The sequence below is a fragment of the Schistocerca serialis genome, chromosome 6 (assembly GCF_023864345.2).
Source record: "Schistocerca serialis cubense isolate TAMUIC-IGC-003099 chromosome 6, iqSchSeri2.2, whole genome shotgun sequence".
In the NCBI taxonomy this organism is placed as follows: Eukaryota; Metazoa; Arthropoda; class Insecta; order Orthoptera; family Acrididae; genus Schistocerca; species Schistocerca serialis.
In genome coordinates this window covers 477,258,064-477,279,069 of record NC_064643.1, presented here as the reverse complement: position 1 = coordinate 477,279,069, position 21,006 = coordinate 477,258,064, and the positions used below count along the sequence as shown (strand labels likewise).

The 21,006-nt window shown below is 40.8% G+C and overlaps 1 protein-coding gene across 1 annotated transcript in view; it reads left to right on the top strand.

Annotated features, from left to right (window-relative positions):
• LOC126483815 (nuclear pore membrane glycoprotein 210) overlaps positions 1-21,006 on the top strand; it is a 260,572-nt gene that overhangs the window by 182,960 nt on the left and 56,606 nt on the right. Inside the window, exons 11-12 of the mRNA XM_050107008.1 lie at positions 2,414-2,643; positions 13,046-13,213. Coding sequence (XP_049962965.1) covers positions 2,414-2,643; positions 13,046-13,213 — 398 coding nt within the window. The remainder of the gene's footprint in view (positions 1-2,413; positions 2,644-13,045; positions 13,214-21,006) is intronic.

The window sequence follows — 21,006 nt, the reverse complement described above, 5'->3', positions numbered from 1 at the left end:
TTTTTTGTTTCTAAATCATATTGCATGTAATAAAAAAACCGACAGGTCACCATTCACCAGCATTTGAACGATGGGATCATTTTAAAAGATCAGGAAGAATTCACATTTTTTGTGTTGTTTTCATCATGGAAATTACCTTGTCATATTATAATACCATTTTATGCAGCCTATATTGTTCCTAAATGAATAAATGAACAAAACAGCTGAGGGTATAGCTTTTTTATTTTACAATAAAAAGTCCAAAAGTTAAGAAATGGCTGATGTGAAGCCGTCAGAAATTTGCCCTATAAGAGTCAGACTAATCATGAGTAAATACGACAGAAATGTGTGTAAAAATGAGACCAGTAGAAAGAAAGTGTTCGAAGAACATGCTACTTTTATGTATCAGATCTATTTTCTAACTAGTCATCCATATACAGTTGACTGAAAATTTGAAACTCAAGGGACCAGGAAAAAAGTTCAAATTACCAAGACTCAAAATAATATGAGTTCATATAATCGAGAGGGATGGAGGAAAAAATTTAAATAAACAAAAGTTTGAAAGTAAATTCTGGTACACATACAGGTACATTCATCCTTATTTTAAGAAATGTGTGAAAGTAATACATATAGTATATGAAGAACATATCAATCAGTATGTTACCCATTATTTTGGAAAATAATCAGTGATTTTCTTTTGAGAGAGCATTGCCATGTGAATTTTCAGTGGTGATGAGAGCTAAGATAAATAGATCACTTGTTTCCATTCTGATCACATAGGAGTGTAAGGTATGGACAGATGTCCTTACCTTGCTTAATGTGATTGGAGTTGGCTGTTTTCTGCGCAATCTATGTAATCCTTATCCCGACAGGCCAAGAATTCACCATCTTTTACATCATCAACTAAATGAAATCCTCAAAGGTTATCTCACTGTGGGTTGTGTAGAAGTTCCCACCCTGATTCTGGTGGGTTTGAATTTGTTAATTCTTGCGGCAGGACTGACATTTCTCCAGGCCTTATCGATCATGGTTATAGTGCTCAAATCTATTAAATTTGGCTTCTCACCCTTTTCAATAATATCCAGTACAAGTGAAGCAATTTCTCTGCAGCAAAGTGTTTTCAGATTTTATTTTATGCACTGGTCCAGTGGTTGCAATCACGATGTCGTGTTTGGTGGGGGGGAATCAATTTCTATGTGCTCTAAGGGTGGTGGCTTGTCAGGTATGGTGCAGTTGTGCAAAAATAGTAAACTTTTGTATTTCTCCTTTTTCATATCACTATTAACCAGGATCAGCCATTTAACAGTTTTGTTGATTCAAGAGATAAGTTGTGGGAAGTAGTATTATTCCTTTGAAACAGTTTAGTTTCACAGGTCTCCCTACTACAAGTGGTCTTAACTTCCAATATATATCCAAATTACAGGTTACGAGAACAATTAATTCTATCCTTGCTCAATTTTCCACCCTGACACTTTTTTCTTTGAATGCTAAGATGAGATTAGGGAGACATTTATAAAAAAAGGAGAGTTTTGTCTATGTTGAATATGTTGCATGGATCGTAGGCATTCAGAAGTTTTCAGCTCATAAATCTATCAATACAATGGAAACTGTTGACAGTGGCACCCTCTCCACAGATTTTTATTTAGCATTATGGCGTGACATTTTTTTAAAATGTGAGAACCGCCATTAGTTGCTGCAAACCCTTCAACGCTGAGATACTGAGCAAAGGACTTGTCCTTTTCCTTCAGCATGACACCACCCATGGGAATTTTTTATCATCTACACTGATTTATCCACTTGAGCAAACACTTCTTAAGACAGGGAAATTCACCCTATCATGATCTTTTTCTTCTTGTGCCTGAGATTCTTCCAGTAACACAATCTTTATTTTTTTTAAATCATTGATAATGTAGATGGTAAACAGCGAACTATTTTGTGACATCTGTTTTCGAAATTCCACTTCCCACAGCTTCAATAAGAAGCTTATTTTATTAATTGATAGGCACTCATGACATTTCCCAGTTTCAAGAGAAATGGATTGACAGCAACACAATAAGAAAGCAGACTGCAGACTGAATGCTATCTAGGTTGGAGAATCAAACAACAGGGATCTGAGCCTGTCCTGGGAATCACAGGAGTAGCGGGACATCAGTGGGAATCAGAGAAGTAGGGGACTTAAAATTATAGTGTGTATGGGATTCCTGATTTCAAATTATGAAGTATTGGCAAGATGCTCTTAGTGATGCAATTTCCAGTTATTGGAGGGATCAAATCACAGGGTGAGTGAGTGGTGTGTGTGTGTGTGTGTGTGTGTGTGTGTGTGTGTGTGTGTGTGTGAGAGAGAGAGAGAGAGAGAGAGAGAGAGAGAGAGAGAGAGAGCGAGCGCACTGGTTCACCCTATTGTTTTCTTATTTCGATTCTTCTCTTTCTCCAGGTGAATATTCTTGTGAGATCCTTGCTGCCGACGATCCACCTCCGAGTTTAAGCACATTTGAAGGAGATGTTATTTTAACAGTTGAAAGTGGTGGAGTTATGTCTGAACCAATGACAATACCATTCATGCCTGCCATTTACGTGAGCACACCTGAAATTTACTTGTCAGATGCAGAGATGGCTGGAACATTAATTATTAATGGAATACCTGAAGTTCTTAAGCAAGTAAAGGTATGTTCATCAATAAGTAAACTCTTTTTAGTACTTATGCCTAGTGTAATGGTCATTTACTATTCATGTAAGGGTTCTTTGAACACTTTTATTTGTGGTGGTGTGGATGGGAAACTATTTGTGTGGGTCTGGATGGGAAAGTAGTGACAGATAAACATAGCTCTCTGAAGTGGGTAAGGCACCCCTAGAACCCTTGTGAGTGAGATGAAACTTTGAAGGGAATGACATATAAAAGTAACAGAAAATTAATGTATTAGTATAATAGATTTTGGGGTTGCTGGACCAGCTGGCTTCTTATCAGATCACCAATTTAATTAAAAAATCTTATTCCAGTAGAGCTGCACAACACTGTAAATTGTAGGAAGGCCACTGCAAGAGGCAGGGACTCCAGTAATATGACAACTACAGTTTTGATGAGAATTTGGACAGAAATATAATTATGAGAATTCTGAAACATTATGTAGAGAGTTTGTTTAGAAGATAATTTTTGAGTTGATATTCAGTACACCAACATCACCTCTGCAAATTAATACCTATAACCGTGCATACGAGTGCTCCTCTCATGATGGAAAATGAAATGGTTCAGCATATCACAGGACTGTGATTTTGTCAGACCATGAATTAACATCTGAGTGCAGGATCGGTGAGATACAATATCAGCCTCTTTGATCGAGATCATATTGTAGGCTGTGGTGTTCTTCATATTTTTAGGTTGATGATGAAGTCCCATACTCCGAGGAGTGTAGGGGACGATGCGGGAGACCCGCTCCGCTGTACTAGGCAAGGTCCTAGTGGAGGTGGTTTGCCATTGCCTTCCTCTGACCGTAATGGGGATGAATGATATGATGAAGACGACACAACACCCAGTCATCTCGAGGCAGGAAAAATCCCTGACCCCGCCGGGAATCTAACCCGGTACCCCGTGTGCGGGAATGAGAACACTACCGCAAGACCACTGTTATGTTATAGGATTGTATATCGTAACATTACCTGACTTAATTCTGGGTGGAAACTCCACAAATATGAATATTATATTTCTTTCTTGCAGCAATGGTATAAAATAACACATAGTAATATTATTTATCTTTTTTAAAATTATATTCTTGTTTTAGGTAAGCAGGTTTGTTTAGAATTAATTACAGAAGTCGGTGATGATAAAACTGGGGATTTGTTTGACTCCCCTTGATAGATCATCGGTGCACTAACAAAGGAAGTAGCTACTTGGGTAGCAGAGTACTTGTGGAGTGCACATGAGGTTTTTTAGGCTAGGCAGTAGTTTGAGGTGCTCCGATGAACACTTGACCAGTTGATATGCAGCAGGGGAAGTCAAACGGCATTCAGAATAAAGACACTTGAACTGTCACAGTTTTATCAGTGAACTGGCAAAGTATTCATTATTAAGTTCCCAAATTTACTGCCTTCCAGGAAATTTCTTTTGTTCAGATTATTCTTGGGACCGAGAGCTGGCGGAAACCCGAAGTGGAAAGCTCTGAGATATTTAGCGAGTCATGGAATGGATATCGAAAAGACAGATTAGAGGCCATAGGAGGTGGAGAGTTCATTTGCAGTTGATAAAAATGTTCTCTCTAGTGAGGTCGAAGTTGAGTGTGACAGTGAAGTCATCTTGTCCCGTATAACAGGTGTAGATGGAATCAAGTTAATTGTTGCACTTTTTACTGGCGACCCGATTCTGCTGTGACAGCTCTAGAGTCATTCAAAGAAAGTCTACTGTCAAGAGCACATAAATGCCCAGATCATGAGATACCAGTTGGAGGTGACTTTAAACTGCTGAGTGTAGATTGGGATGTCTATGGATTCATTGCGGGGGATGCAGGTGGACAGTTGTGCCAAATACCTTGAAACACGTTTTCTGATAATTGTACTGAGCAGTTAGCGTTGCAGCCCACATGCAGTGGAAATATTTTAGATGTTGTAACTACAAATAGGCTGGACCTTATCAACAATGTCAGTATAGAATCAGGAATTAACGATCCGGATGCCATTATAGCAAATATGATTGTGAAAGTTAATAAATCAGTCAAGAAGGCTAGGAGTATGTTTCTGCTAGATAGAGCAAATAAGTAATTATTAGCATCTTACTTAGACAGGAGTTGGCATCACTTAGTTCCATTGAGATGGATGTAGAGGAATTATGGGCAAAGTTTAAGCGGACTGCAAATAGTGGTCTGGAGAGTTACATGCCTAGTGAGTGGATAAAAGATGGAAGAGACCCACCATGGTATAATAATGAAATATGTCAGATGTTGAGGAAGAAGCAGAGACTGTTACAACTACTACCACTGTCGCACCTTAGCAAATAATCTGGGAGGGAACCCAAGAAAATTCTGGTCTTATGTAAAATCGTTGTGCGGGCTAAGGCTTCCATTCAGATCCTTGTTGACCAGTCGGGGGTGTCAGTTGAAGATAGCAAAATGAACGCCACAGTTTTAAATTTCAGTTTAAGAAATCGTTCATGCAGGAGAATCGTACAAACATAATGTCATTTGACTACCTGACAGACTCCCATGTGGATGACACAGTAATAAGCGTACCTGGTGTAAATAAACAGCTAAAAGATTTGAAAGTAAATAAATTACCAGGTCCAGATGGAATCCCAGTTTGATTTTACAAAGAGTACTCTGTGGCATTGGACCCTTACCTAGCTTGCATTTATCATGAATCTCTCACACAGCAGAAAGCCCCATGTGAATGGAAAAAAGCGCAGGTGACTCCAGCATATAAGAAGGGTAAAAGAATGGACCCGCAAAACTAAGTTCAGTTTGCTGCAGAATCCTTGAACATATCCTCAGTTCAAATATACTAAAATTTCTTGAGACTGAGAAACTTGTATCCACGAATCAGCATGGTTTTAGAAAGCACCGCTCATGCGAAACTCAGCTTGCTCTTTTCTCACATAATGTACTGTATACTAAGAAGTATGGATGAAGGGCAGCAGGCAGATTCCATATTTCTAGATTCCCAGGAAGCATTTGACACAGTACTCCATTGCAGGCTGTTAATGAAGGTATGAGCATATGGAATAAGTTCACAGATATGTGAGTGGCTCGAAGACTTCGTAAATAATAGAACCCAGTATGTTCATCAGAGACAGAGGTATCGTCAGGAGTGCCCCAGGGAAGTGTGATAAGGACCGCTGTTGTTCCGTATACACATAAATGATTTGGTGGACAGGGTGGCCAGCAAGCTGCGGTTGTTTGCTGATGATGCCATGGTGTATGGCAGGGTATCGAAGTTGAGTGACTGTAGGAACATAACAAGACAACATAGACAAAATTTCCAGGAATGGCAGCTTGTTCTAAATGTGAAAAAATGTAGGTTGATGCAGGTTAATAGGAAGATCAAACTCATAATGTTCGGATACAGTATTACTAATGTCCTGATTGAACAGTCAAGTCGTTTAAATATCTGGATGTAACTTTGTGAAGCAACATGAAGTGCAATAGTTTACTGGGAGAATTTTGGGAAAGAACAGTTCACCTGTAATGGAGACTGCCTGTAGGACACTGTGTGACATATTCTTGAGTACTGCTTGGAATACATACCAGGTCGGATTGAAGGAAGACGTCGAACTAGTTCAGAGGTGGGCTGCTAGATTTGTTACAGATAGGTTCAAACGACACATAAGTGTTACGGAGATGCTTCGGGAACTCATGGGATGGTGACATCCTTTTGAGAAACACTGTTGAGAAAATTTAGAGAACTGGCATTTGAAGATGACTGCTGAACTATTCCACTGCTGCCAACATACATTGTGCGTAAGTACCATGAAGATAAGATACGAGAAATTAGGACTCATATGGAAACATATACATATTCGTTTTTCCCTCTCTCTGTTTGGCAAGTAGTGGTACAGTGCACTCTCCACTGCACAACATACTATGGCTTGCAGATTATTTATGTAGATATAGATCCCACTTGCAAAGAGGGCATATTTCAGATAGGTGGTTGTGTGTGTGTGTGTGTGTGTGTGTGTGTGTGTGTGTGTGGTGTTATGTGAGGGTATCCTTACATGAGTTTCATTTGGTTATCTGATACATGTAATCTATCATTGGTAAACAGAAAAAGAACATACTGCCAAATGCTATTCAACCGTTGGTTCACTTACAATATCCCATAGTTATATGTCAAAATGATTGAGGAACACAGCTTGAACATCAGAGTGGCAGTATACCCATTCTCCCCCCCCCCCCCTCCCCCCCTCCATCCATGGTTATCCTTGACCTAAACTGATCAGTCTCAGTGATGTGGGAGAAGCAATTGTGCATGTGCATGCAATTATGTTGAACCATTGTGAAAGATAGAAGTTTGGTTTGGATATTCTGCTGCTAAGGAGGGGGTGGAGATATACCAACCTCATCACTAAAAGTAAGTCATTTGATAGGGCGACCATTTGTCTAGGAATGTAGTCGGCTCAATGTTTAGAGAGAAACATAAAATTCAGGAAGCTAATGTTACCTGTGTCCTCCAGTACACGCATAAAATGGTGTTTATCTTGTAATATGAAAAGTTTGCTGCTCACGATATAGAGGAGATGTTGAGTCAGAGACTGATACAGGAACAACAGAAAGACTGCCATACATGTTGAGCTTTCAGCCAAAAAGCCTTTTTCTAAAGCATACAACACACACACACACACACACACACACACACACACACACACACACACACACGAACAACTCACATATGTGACCATTGTCTCTGGCCACTGAGCCTGACTGTGAGCAACATCACTTGGTGGGAGATGCAAACTGGGTCTTGGGGGTAAAGAAGTGGCTGGGGTGAGGAGGCGGAGGAGGGGGAGGCGTAGCAGGGTAGGAGTGGTGGAAGGTAAATTGCTGCTTGTGGGAGCACGGACGCGGTGGGGGCAGGATAGGGTAGGGCAGCTAAGTGCAGTCAAGGGTCTGAGGTGGGATGGTGGAGGATGGTGGGAGAGAGGTGAGGGGCGATCAGAGAAGCAGAGTACAGAAAAAAAGACTAGTGGGTACGTTGGTGGATTAGAAAGTGCGTAGTGTTGGAATGAGAGCAGGGAAGGGGAGAGGGGGTGAAAGAATTGTGTCTTGGATTTTCCATTGTTTGTTTATCTTGTAAGTAATAATAACTACTGCTTGTTTTTAGTAACCGAATTTTCTTTTTCTTTTTAATCAAACTTGTTTCATCTGTTTTGGAGATCTTCAATAGTCTGCAAGGCAAGTGTGTCTTATAATTATCTTCTTAACTATAAATGTTTTGTTTTTGAGTCACTTGGATTTAGATATTGCAGCATTACACATATAAAACAAAATGACTGAGAACACAATATTTTCAGGAAATGTCTTGACTATTTCTTTTGTTTCATATTCTAGACCCTTAACAAATTTTATGGAATGTGTGCTGGTGTAATAAGATCCACCAGAGTTGTTGGTTGTTATACTTTTTACCTGTTATATTTATTAGCAGTTTTGAGTGGTGCCTCATTGGTGAGTGATATTTTGTAAGAACTTAAAATATGAAAAAAGCAGCTATGGTGGATCTTATTACAACAGTATGCATTTCATAGAAAATATTTTTGATTATGCAAAGAATTACTACCATACTCATTTCTATTGTAGACCACTGAAGCTTTCATGGCCAGTGCAAAAACCCTTGAATAAATTTTGAAAAGCTTAGAAAACAAGGGAGATATGATTTTTCCAGTATGCTTATGGGGGCTTAAGGTTTAATTTGCTGATGACTCTAGAAGATGTAATCAAGGTGTGTAACTCAGGTTTCATGCAAGTACTCCACTTAAAATAACATCTTGGTCCAAGTTACACATGTCAGGCAATTTATTTCGAGCAAAAAGAAAAGAAGAAGAAGAAGAAGAAAGAAAAGTGTAACTGAAATACGTTTATTGCATGACAACACATATAATACTAACATGGGTTTAGTATCTGAAAACTGAATACATACTGATGATAAAACTGTGTCAGGATGGACACTATAAAATTACTGCCATTGCTGTTTGTATACATTACAACAATTACAAAGTTACATTATGCTGTGAAACAGTTTGCATGTCGAAATATTACAGTTTTCACGTAAATTTTATGAGGAATGTACATTAGTAACAATGTCTTAATTATTTCTGTTAATTACTTCACAAATACAGTGTAACTTTTGTTCCTTACATAAATCTTGTTGTGTCTTTATGGAGGCTTGCATCATAGATACTATCACTCTTCTGATTATAAATTCCACAAATAATATATTGGGCTTTTGTTCACATTACATTTGACATATTTTTAGTTTGTAGTGCAATATCTCTATAAATTAGGATTTGTTTAATTGAGCACATTTCATCTTAAGTCTACTTATTCTCATCAATATGGTAATTCAACAGCATTACAATTCACACTTTTGCACCTGTGTAATGTAAACATTGTGTGTTTGCATCACATTCTCTGACAAGTTTGGAATCATACTATTCACTAAATATTGTCCTATTCTGCTACATTACGCAGTGAAGGTTGAGGTCAGGGGGAGGGAGGGGGGCATGGGAACAAAGGGTATGTCATAGGGAGAATTCCCACATGTGTAATTCAGAAAAGCTGTTGGTGTTAGTAAGAATACAGAAGGTGCAGACTATGAAGCAATCATTGAAGTGAAGCACATCATGTTCAGCAACAAGATGGTCGTACTGTCCCTTGAACACAGTTTGCAGAAGCCGTTCATATGGACAGACAGCCTATTGTCATGCCTCATTAGAAACTGGCACAGTGGTTGCAGCCTAGTTTGCAGAGCACGATTGCTTTCACGGGTATCCTAACTTTTAGCATCGTAGGAGATGGTTGTGACAGAACTTGAGTAGATGGTAGAGGGATGATGTATTGGATAGGTCTTGCTTCTAGGTCTGTTGCAGGCATATGAAACGTGAGACAGGGGGGTTGGGACTAGGGGTGGAGTAGGGATAGACAAGGTTGTTGCGTAGGTTGGTGGAATACAAATGTAGGAGGGCTGGGGAGGATAGTGGGGAGGATATTCCTCATTTCATGGCATGGTGAGCGGAAGTCGAAACCGTGCTGCTTTGTAGCTGGACAGTGTGTGTGTGTGTGTGTGTGTGTGTGTGTGTGTGTGTGTGTGTGTGTGTGTGTGTGTGTGAGGGATGGTAGGTGACTTGGAGAGACAAAGCATGGGAGATCTTTCTGGACAAGGTTAGCAGGGTCCTTTTATTCTGTGAATGCCCCAGTGAGACCTTTGGCATATTTGAAGAGGGACTACGCATCACTACAGATGTGATGTTCTTGGTTGGGTAAACTGTATGAAAGGGATTTCTTGGTTTGGGATGGGTGGCAGCTGTCAAAGTGGAGGATGTCGATAAGTGTGATGTGGGTGGAGGTACATTGAGCCATGTTCAGCAACAAGACTCTTGACCAGAGTTTGCAGTAGCTGTTTGTGTGGACAGACAGCTTTTTGTCATGCCCTATTAGAAAGTGGCACAGTGGTTGCAGTCTAGTTTGCAGAGGTCAACATGGAGGAATGTTGCTTACTGGTTTGAGGAGAGTCAGGTGAAATGAATAGGGAAGAAAGTGTTGGGATTCTCTAGGTATGTTCCCACATCCTTAGCCCAGATTGTGAAGATGTTGCCATTGAATCTGAACCACATGGTTTGGAATTCTGGATCGTTAGCAGGGATTTCTCTAGGTGACCCATGAATAGGTTGGCATAAGATGGTGCCATGGTGCCTATTGCTGTACCATAGATTTGTTTGTAGGTGATGCCTTCAAAGGGGGAGTAATTGTGGATGAGGATATAGTTGGTCTTGGTAATGAGGAAGGAGACAATAGGTTTGGAGTCAATCGGGTGTTGGGAAAGGTAATGTTCAGTAGCAACAAGGCCACCATGAGCATTGGGAATATTAACATATGACAGGAGAGCTCCGGATGGTAAGGCACAGGAACTGTGAAGAATCTGCGGAGAAAATGGTTAGCAAATTTTCTACAGGAGGGTAAGTTATGGTGTTAGTCGTAACCTACCTTCTATGTAAAAGACATCACCCGTTTCATCCTGGTCCTCAAACCAACAAGCCTCTTAACTCGATATTGACCTCCACCTCAAGAATGGCATCAGTAACTCTGTCCACATCAGACCTACCGGCCACCAAGAATATCTTTACTTCAACAGCTGCCATCCATTCCATACTAGGAAGTCCCTTCCATACAGCCTAGCCGCCAGAGGTCGTCACATCTGTAGTGACTGGCAATCACTTTCCAAAAATGCCAAGGGCTCTATTGAGGCATTCACAGATCAAAATTGTCCTGCCAGTGTTAATGATCAGTCCTCCCCACTATCATCCTCACCCATCACTCAGAGGTATTCCGTCATCCACAGAGTCCACATAATATCCTTATCCTTCCTTACAAACTCCTAATCCCAGTCTCTTGCCTTGTGGCTGATATCCCTGTAATAGACCTAAATGCAAGACCTATTCTCCCACTGTTGCCTACCCCAGTCCTGTCGCAAGCATCTCCTACCCCAGCAAAGGCAGAGCTACTTGTGAATGCAGCCATGTGATCTACAAACTAAGCTACAACCACTATGCCGCTTTTTACATGGACATGACAACCAACAAGCTGTCTGTCTGCATGAATGGCTTCTGCAAACTGTAGCCAAGAGAAAGCTGGACAACTCTGTTGCTAAACTGCTGCCCAATACGATGTGCTTCACTTCAATGATTGCTTCACAGCTGGTACTATCTATATTCTTCCTACCAATACCAGCTATTCTGAAATGCGCAGGTGAGACCTCTCTCTACAACATATGCTTCGTTCCTGGAACCCCCCCCCCCCCCCCCCCCCCCACCTTAATCTTCACTAGTCCCTGTCCTCCATCTGCATGTCTCCTTCCCTCCTCCCATTCCACCACAACACATGCTTTCTATCTCACCAACACACCTCCAAGTCCCCCCACCCCTCCCCCCACCCCTCCCCCCTCCCCTCCCAAACCTCAACCACCTGACTCTGCACATAGCAGCCTATCCTGTCCCCTCTTGTCCCTGCATGCTCCCACAGTCAGCACAATATCTTCGCCCACCCTTACCTTGGTATCCATCTCCCTCCATGCCTCATGCTTCCTCTTTAGCCCCACCACCCACTGTAGAAGACTACTGTCAAATCACAGTGTCTGGAGTCAGGGGCCATGTGTGTGTGGGTTCTGCTTGTACGAATGTGTGTGTTTTCTATTTCAGGAGAAGGACTTTTTTTTGTTTGAAAGCTTAAACATTTAGCAGTCATTTTCATAGTGCCTGTCTGCAACTCAATGTCTCCTCTGTGTGCTGGATAGCAATATATCCTTATCGTATTGCAGTCATTCCTATCCATCAGACAAACAGCAATGTATTATCAAGTGAACAAAAAAGGCTGTAATGTTAATAGGATGCTCAAAAGCCTATAGACAATCAAAATCTGTAACAGCAGTGCTCAGTGATGGAAGCTCTCCATTGAAGATTAAAGTACAAAAAGAGTTTTAGTGCAAATATTATCACCTTCTCCTAGATGTAAATCCAGGACAAAGTGCATTTATGATTGCCATGATACTTGTAATCAGCTATTGCTGTTTCTTCTTCCTTGTCTTACTCTTGTTAACCAAGAAAGGGAAAATGAAGAAACATCAGTGCTCAGATGAATAATTTTGAAGCAAACTGGAAACTCCTGGCAGTTTGCTTGCTGTATTTTAACATCACAGTGGGGTTGGTAGCCCGCAAAGGGGTGAATCATACCCATAGTGATGTCTTTATCCCTCTAGTAATTAAATGGAGAAGGAAATTAAGGTGCTAAAGAAACAGGTATCTCAATTGTGCCATATGTCATGGAGAGACTACAGTAATTTCTCTTCAGAGCATGTCATTTGTGTGAATTGAGAATTTTTGAATGTATTTAAAAAATGAAAGAAGACCCCCTTGTGAAATAATGTGAGTGTCTGTACGTAGATTTTTTGACAGTTTGTTCACATCATGGTGATTCTATATTGGCATTTTCGAGTTTTTCAACAAAATGTAAATTTTTTTCTAACTTTCAGGCAGCAGAAGTGTTTATTATTCTCAAAGAGTCAGTTTTCAGTTCTAATAGTAGACTGGTATCTAATCTGTGTCGGTAATGGTTGCTTATATGCTATTGTCAACTACTTCTGCTCGAGGGCAAGGGGGAGAGGGTGAGGGGGATGGCAGTAGTTCTCACCTAAAGGTACTAATGGGAACATCAACAGGCAGAACATGTCTGTAGTAATTCATCATTGTTATAATTTAACAGAGGAATTGATTGTTAATGCTGCTGTTAACAGTTAAAAATAAACAATTACGATTTAAGAAACGTACATCTTTTGTTGGAATTTATATTAACTCATTGTCTTATCTGCTTATTCTTTTCAGGTGGAGTCAGAAAACACACTTCTTACTGTGGTAAAAAAGGATTGTGCTGTCCGCCTATCATCATCATCTTACAGGATAATTTTGAGTGACGAGTTCTGGAAACTTGGAGAATTAAGCTTAAAAATGAATGTCAGCGTTATTTCTGATCTTACCTGTCAGAATTTGCAGGTAATGGTGCCCTTTTTGTGCCAAATTCTGTGAATTTGTTATTTTGCATTCTGTATTAGTTTTAATTGCACTCTGATACAGTATGATTTTACTGGGATCAGACAAAAAATTAAATATATAAAAAAAAAAAAAAATAACTTTGAGGAAATATGCTAAGCAGATGCTGCCAAATAAGTGTCAGGATTGTATTTGAAGCAGATGCTGGGGAACTGGCATCCATTCAGCTTTGTTCTGAAAGTTTTGTAAAAATGTCCTTGTATTATGTTTTTTGAAAATCATTTTCAATTTTGTGGACTTGACTGTTCTTGTATTGTCATTTTGTTTGTCTAATCACTGATTAACGTTCTTTTGTAGTTGCCACAAACATGTCTTGCATTTTCTGAATTGTTTTTATTCCATATTTTGAATTCTTTGTGTTGAGATTTTACTGCTTGATCACAGTCTACATTCCAACAAGGAATTTGGTTTTGAGCAGTTAAGTTGTTATAAATTTTAGTTTTAAGACACTGGTTATCCAGTCAGTCATGTTTTTTTTCTTTTTAGAGAAGAATAGGCTTCTTTGCGATTAATTTTCATTTTCAACCTGTGGCTGACTGGCATTTGAAAATGGACGATTGCTTGAAACCATTTGTGATATAAAGAAACAGAAAATTTAGAATCCTTCCATAGTGGTGCAAGCTACTTCTACATTTCAATTACAATTTCCGGACTCCAAGTGTGTGAAGGAATTATATTAATTTGTGCCATTAATATTGTTCATCTGATACAGACTAAGTCAACTTCTACTCACAGATGTCAAGTTATTAGTTTTGTAGAAATTGCTGTATTTAGAATGTCTAATTTCTTCTTTTAAATGATTTGAGAGTAAATGTCACAACTCAACGAATAGTAGAGTTGCTGAAAAACACACAAACAAGACAGAGAACTTTGTTAGCTTTGGAACCTGTATGACTACATCAACACTGTGCTAAAACTGCCATTCACTATCTTGACTGGGGTGGAGGTTTTGTGTCAGATGGAGTGGGTGAAGGGCAAAAGGAGGTGGTAAGTGGGAGGGAAGTTTGGGGATGGGTGGCTGAGGGTGGGATGGAGGCAGCAGATGCGCAGGATAGAGGTGCAGGAGAGAGAGGTAACAGGTGTGTGGAATAGGAATGCAACACAAGCATAGGTGGGTTTGTGTGGCTCGTGATGACAGTGATATTGAGAAGTGGGTTGGAAGAGGGCAGCACAACAGAGGAGGGGAGACCTCAATGGGAAATGGGTGTGGCTGCAGGACGTGTAAAGTGAGGGGCCTGGAGCAGGATGGGGGTGGGTGTGGAGTAAGGGGGTACAGGTATTGGAAACCAGGAGGATTACAGAAATGAAGGATGTGCTGTATGGACGACTCCCATCCACATAGTTAAGAGAAGTTGATGTTGAGGGTAAGGATTTAGATGTTACAAGTTGCGAAGCAGCCATTGAAATGCAACATGTTGTGCTCAGCAGGGTGTTTGGTCACTGGGTGGCAACTCTGCCCTTGGGCATTACATCCAGCTATGAGCCAACTGAAAGGAGCTTTTGAATGTTTCTGTGCAGCTGCATCAGATAGGAGGAAAGAGTGGCAACACTGTACAACTGTACATCAGTTTGGCATGGTAAAAGAGAATCAAAAAGGAACTATATTGATGTGTATGCTTTTTTATGTGGTTTTATTTTTTATATATCAGCTAATTGTAAGGAACAGAAACAAATTAAGAATAGTAAGAAGTTAAGTCTCAGTTAAACTTTTACATCTACTCTTCTTAAGTTGCCAATCCTAAGATTGATTTGCAGCAGCTCTCCATTCAGTGCGATTGTCGGCCAGCCTCTTCAATTCCGTGAAACTTCCGCATCCTAGGTCCTGCATTATCTGGCTTATGTACTTTCTTCTAGGTCTGCCTCTTGCCCTTTTGCCCTCCACAAGGCCTTCCGTTATAGTGTGGAGAAGACTTTCATGTCTCAGAATGTGTCCCATCCATATATCTCTCCTCTTCTTGACTGTCTTCCAAAGAACTGGAACTTCCTCCGCTCTCTGCAGGACTTCTTCATTTGTCATCCTGGCCGTCCATGGAATTTTTAACATCCTTCGCAGACACCACATTTCGTATCCTTCAATCCTTCTTCTTTTGTCCTCTCCAAGTGTCCAGGTTTCGCTGCCGTAGAGAAGCACACTCCCAACAAAGGTCTTTATTAACCGCTTCCTTAACGACAGACTTATCATATTTGATGTGAGGAGTCCTTTCCTTTTATAGAATGCAATCTTTGCCTGATTTATTCTACTTATTACATCTTTCCTACTACAACCATCTGATGTTATTCTGCTTCCCAAGTAGACAAAGTCTTGTATTTCTTTCAGCTTCTCTCCATTCAGCCTTATATTCGTAATTGCTTGATTATTTTGTTTGCTTGCAACTAAGATTTTTGTTTTTGACTTATTAATTTTCATGTTGTACCGTGTAGCAAGAGTGTTTTCCATTTCCTCCAACACTACTTGTAATTCTTCCTCATTTTCTGCTAGGACAGCAATGTCATCCGCAAAACGCAGCATATCAACTATTTTTCCCTGGATCCTGATTCCATTAGCTTGTCCTAACTTTTCTCTGACCTCGTCCATTGCTTTCTGTATGTACATATTAAAGAGGACAGGGGAGAGTGCACATCCCTGTCTCACACCCTGTTTAATTTTTGCTTGTTGTTGATGTTCCCCACATCTCACTATTGCCACCTCTTCTTTGTATATGTTCCATATCGTTCTCCTGTCCTTGTACTTAGCTCCAGTTTCCCTCAATATCTGGAATAGTTTTTTCCATTCAACCTTATCAAAGGCTTTTTCGAGGTCAATAAATGCTATGTAGGTGTCCTTTCCTTTTTCCATTCTTTTTTCTATTATGAGCCTTAGGGCCATAATGGCTTCTCGCGTACCTCTCCCTCTTCTAAAGCCAAACTGGTCTTCTGTGAGCATGCATTCCACGTTCCCTTCAATTCTTCTGAGGAGGATGGTCGTCAAAATTTTTGATGCATGTGATGTTAGGCTGAGGGTTCTGTATTGTGTACACGATTTTGCTGGCATTTTCTTTGGTAATGGAACAATAATACACTTTTTGAATTCCTCAGGCAGCTCTCCAGTATCATACATCTACATCTACATGATTACTCTGCAATTCACATTTAAGTACTTGGCAGAGGGTTCATTGAAGCACAATCATACTATCTCTCTACCATTCCACTCCCGAACAGCACGCGGGAAAAACGAACAAATAAACCTTTCTGTTCGAGCTCTGATTTCTCTTATTTTATTTTGATGATCATTCCTACCTATGTAGGTTGGGCTCAACAAAATATTTTTGCATTCGGAAGAGAAAGTTGGTGACTGAAATTTCATAAATAGATCTCGCCGCGACAAAAAACGTCTTTGCTTTAATGACTTCCATCCCAACTTGCGTATCATGTCTGCCACACTTTCTCCCCTATTACGTGATAATACAAAACGAGCTGCCCTTTTTTGCACCCTTTCGATGTCCTCCGTCAATCCCACCTGGTAAGGATCCCACACTGCGCAGCAATATTCTAACAGAGGACGAACGAGTGTAGTGTAAGCTGTCTCTTTAGTGGACTTGTTGCATCTTCTAAGTGTCCTGCCAATGAAATGCAACCTTGGCTCGCCTTCCCCACAATATTATCTATGTGGTCTTTCCAACTGAAGTTGTTCGTAATTTTAACACCCAGGTACTTAGTTGAATTGACAGCCTTGAGAATTGTACTATTTATCGAGTAATCGAATTCCAACGGATTTCTTTTGGAACTCATGTGGATCACCTCACAATTTTCGTTATTTAGTGGCAACTGCCACCTGCCACACCATACAGCAATCTTTTCTAAATCGCTTAGCAACTGATACTGGTCTTCGGATGACCTTACTAGACGGTAAATTACAACATCATCTGCGAACAACCTAAGAGAACTGCTCAGATTGTCACTCAGGTCATTTATATAGATCAGGAACAGCAGAGGTCCCAGGACGCTTCCCTGGGGAACACCTGATATCACTTCAGTTTCACTCAATGGTTTGCCGTCTATTACTACGAACTGCGACCTTCCTGACAGGAAATCATGAATCCAGTCGCACAATTGAGACGATACCCCACAGGCCCGCGGCTTGATTAGAAGTCGCTTGTGAGGAACGGTGTCAAAAGCTTTCCGGAAATCTAGAAATACGGAATCAACTTGAGATCCCCTGTCGATAGCGGCCATTACTTCGTGCGAATAAAGAGCTAGCTGCGTTGCACAAGAACGATGTTTTCTGAAACCATGCTGATTACGTACAATAGATCGTTCCCTTCGAGGTGATTCATAATGTTTGAATACAGTATATGCTCCAAAACCCCACTGCAAACCGACGTCAATGTTACAGGTCTGTAGTTCGATGGATTACTCCTACTACCCTTCTTAAACACTGGTGCGACCTGTGCAATTTTCCAATCTGTAGGTACAGATCTATCGGTGACCGAGCGGTTGTACAGGGTGATTCAAAAAGAATACCACAACTTTAGGAATTTAAAACTCTGCAACGACAAAAGGCAGAGCTAAGCACTATCTGTCGGCGAATTAAGGGAGCTATAAAGTTTCATTTAGTTGTACATTTGTTCGCTTGAGGCGCTGTTGACTAGGCGTCAGCGTCAGTTGATGCTAAGATGGCGACCGCTCAACAGAAAGCTTTTTGTGTTATTGAGTACGGCAGAAGTGAATCGACGACAGTTGTTCAGCGTGCATTTCGAACGAAGTATGGTGTTAAACCTCCTGATAGGTGGTGTATTAAATGTTGGTATAAACAGTTTACAGAGAATGGGTGTTTGTGCAAAGGGAAAAGTTCTGGACGGCCGAGAACGAGTGATGAAAATGTAGCACGCATCCAGCAAGCATTTGTTCGCAGCCCAGGAAAATCGACTCGCAGAGCTAGCAGAGAGCTGCAAATTCCACAATCAACTGTATGGAGAGTCCACATTGGCACTTATCTGTCCGTAACTACCTGAACGTCAACTACCCGATGCGATGGATCGGCCGCCAGGCAGCCCGTGACAGAGCACTTCATCACTGGCCTCCAAGAAGCCCTGATCTTACCCCCTGCGATTTTTTCTTATGGGGTATGTTAAGGATATGGTGTTTCGGCCACCTCTCCCAGCCACCATTGATGATTTGAAACGAGAAATAACAGCAGCTATCCAAACTGTTACGCCTGATATGCTACAGAGAGTGTGGAACGAGTTGGAGTATCGGGTTGATATTGCTTGATTGTCTGGAGGGGGCCATATTGAATATCTCTGAACTTGTTTTTGAGTGAAAAAAAAAAAAAAAACCTTTTTAAATACTCTTTGTAATGATGTATAACAGAAGGTTATATTATGTTTCTTTCATTAAATACACATTTTTAAAGTTGTGGTATTCTTTTTGAATCACCCTGTATATGATTGCTAAGTAGGGAGCTATTGTATCAGCGTAATCTGAAAGGAACCTAATCGGTATACAATCTGGACCTGAATACTTGCCCATATCAAACGATTTGAGTTGCTTTGCGACCTCTAAGGTATCTACTTCTAAGAAACTCATGCTAGCAGCTGTTCGTGTTTCAAATTCTGGAATGTTCCATTCATCTTCGCTGGTGAAGGAATTTCGGAAAACTGCGTTCAATAACTCTGCTTTACCGGCACAGTCGTCGGTAACAGTACCATCGGCACTCCGCAGCGAAGGTATTGATTGTGTCTTGCCGCTTGTGTACTTTACATACGACCAGTATTTCTTCGGATTTTCTACAAAATTTTGAGACAATGTTTTGTTGTGGAACCTATTAAAGGCATCTCGCATTGAAGTCCGTGCCAAATTTTGCGCGTCTGTAAATTTTAGCCAATCTTCGGGATTTCGCGTTCTTCTGAACTTTGCACGCTTTTTCCGTTGCCTATGCAACAGCGTTCGGACCTGTTTTGTGTACCATGGGGGATCAGTTCCATCTCTTACCGATTTATGAGGTATGAATCTCTCAATTGCTGCTGCTACTACTTTGAATTTGAGCCACATCTCGTCTACATTTGCATAGTCGGTTCGGAAGGAATGGAGATTGTCTGTTAGGAAGGCTTCTAGTGACACTTTATCCGCTTTTTTAAATAAAATTATTTTGCATTTGTTTCCTTGGAAGAAACAGTATTGAGCCTAGCTACAACGACCTTGTGATCACTAATCCCTGTATCAGTGATGATGCTCTCTATTAGCTCTGGATTGTTTGTGGCTAAGAGGTCAAGTGTGTTTTCGCAACCATTTACAATTCGCGTGGGTTTGTGGACTAACTGCTCGAAATAATTTTCGGAGAAAGCATTTAGGACAATCTCGGAAGATGTTTTCTGCCTACCACCGGTTTTGAACAAGTATTTTTGCCAACATATCGAGGGAAGGTTGAAGTCCCCACCAACGATAACCATATGAGTGGTGTATTTATTTGTTACGAGACTCAAATTTTCTCTGAACTGTTCAGCAACTATATCATATCAGCGCACACTCCGCTGCAGAGTGAAAATCTCATTCTGGAAACATCCCCCAGGCTGTGGCTAAGCCACGTCTCCGCTATATCCTTTCTTTCAGCAGTGCTAGTTCTGCAAGGTTCGCAGGAGAGCTTCTGTAAAGTTTGGAAGGTAGGAGACGAGATACTGGCAGAAGTAAAGCTGTGAGTACCGTGCATGAGTCATGCTTCGGTAGCTCAGATGGTAGAGCACTTGCCCGCGAAAGGCAAAGGTCCCGAGTTCGAGTCTCGGTCGGACACACAGTTTTAATCTGCCAGGAAGTTTTATATCATAGTAGTCTGGGGGTCGGTAGAAGGAGCCAATTATTAACTTAGTTCGGCTGTTAAGTATAACCTCCACCCATACCAATTCGCACTGAGTATCTACTTCGATTTCACTACAAGATAAACCACTACTGACAGACACAAACACTCCACCACCAATTCTGCGTAATCTGTCTTTCCTGAACACCGTCTGAGACTTCGTAAAAATTTGTGCAGAACTTATTTCAGGCTTTAGCCAGCTTTCTGTACCTATAACGATTTCAGCTTCTGTGCTTTCTATTAGTGCTTGAAGCTCAGGGACTTTCCCAGCACAACTACAACAGTTTACAACTACAATTCCGACTGTTCCTTGATCCAAGCACGTCCTGTATTTGCCACGCACCCTTTGAGATTGCAGCCCACCCCGAGGCCTTCTAACCTAAAAAACCACCCAGTCCACACCACCCAGCCTCCACCACAGCTTGACTAATTTAATGTAATTGCAAAAACTGAAAATAATATAAAAACAAAAGACAAGGTCCCATAAAGAGATATCGAGTGGATTTAAGTCTGGCAACTAACTGACCATTCTCAGGACCTCCACAATCAGTCCATCGTGAAGGAAAGGAATTGTCTTGGTGGCATCACACTGCGAAGCAGAAATGAGCAGGAATTGTGCACGAGCCATGTCTTCAGTCCGTGGAGCAGACTATCTTCTCTATTAATTCTGGTTAACTTGACATTCAGGAAATGCAAAGGTTACTTTCCTATTAGTCATCATGGTTGCACATATTGAGACAATAATTGGTAATGTGATACCAAATATTGACCACTACTTCTGTTGATAGCCTCATATTTTCATCTGTGGGGTGTTTTCTTCGCTATTCACTCAATGAGTAGCAATCTACAACAGACTTTACACATTATTTCAAACCTCTTTGAAACTTTCTCTTGCTGGCACCCCGTA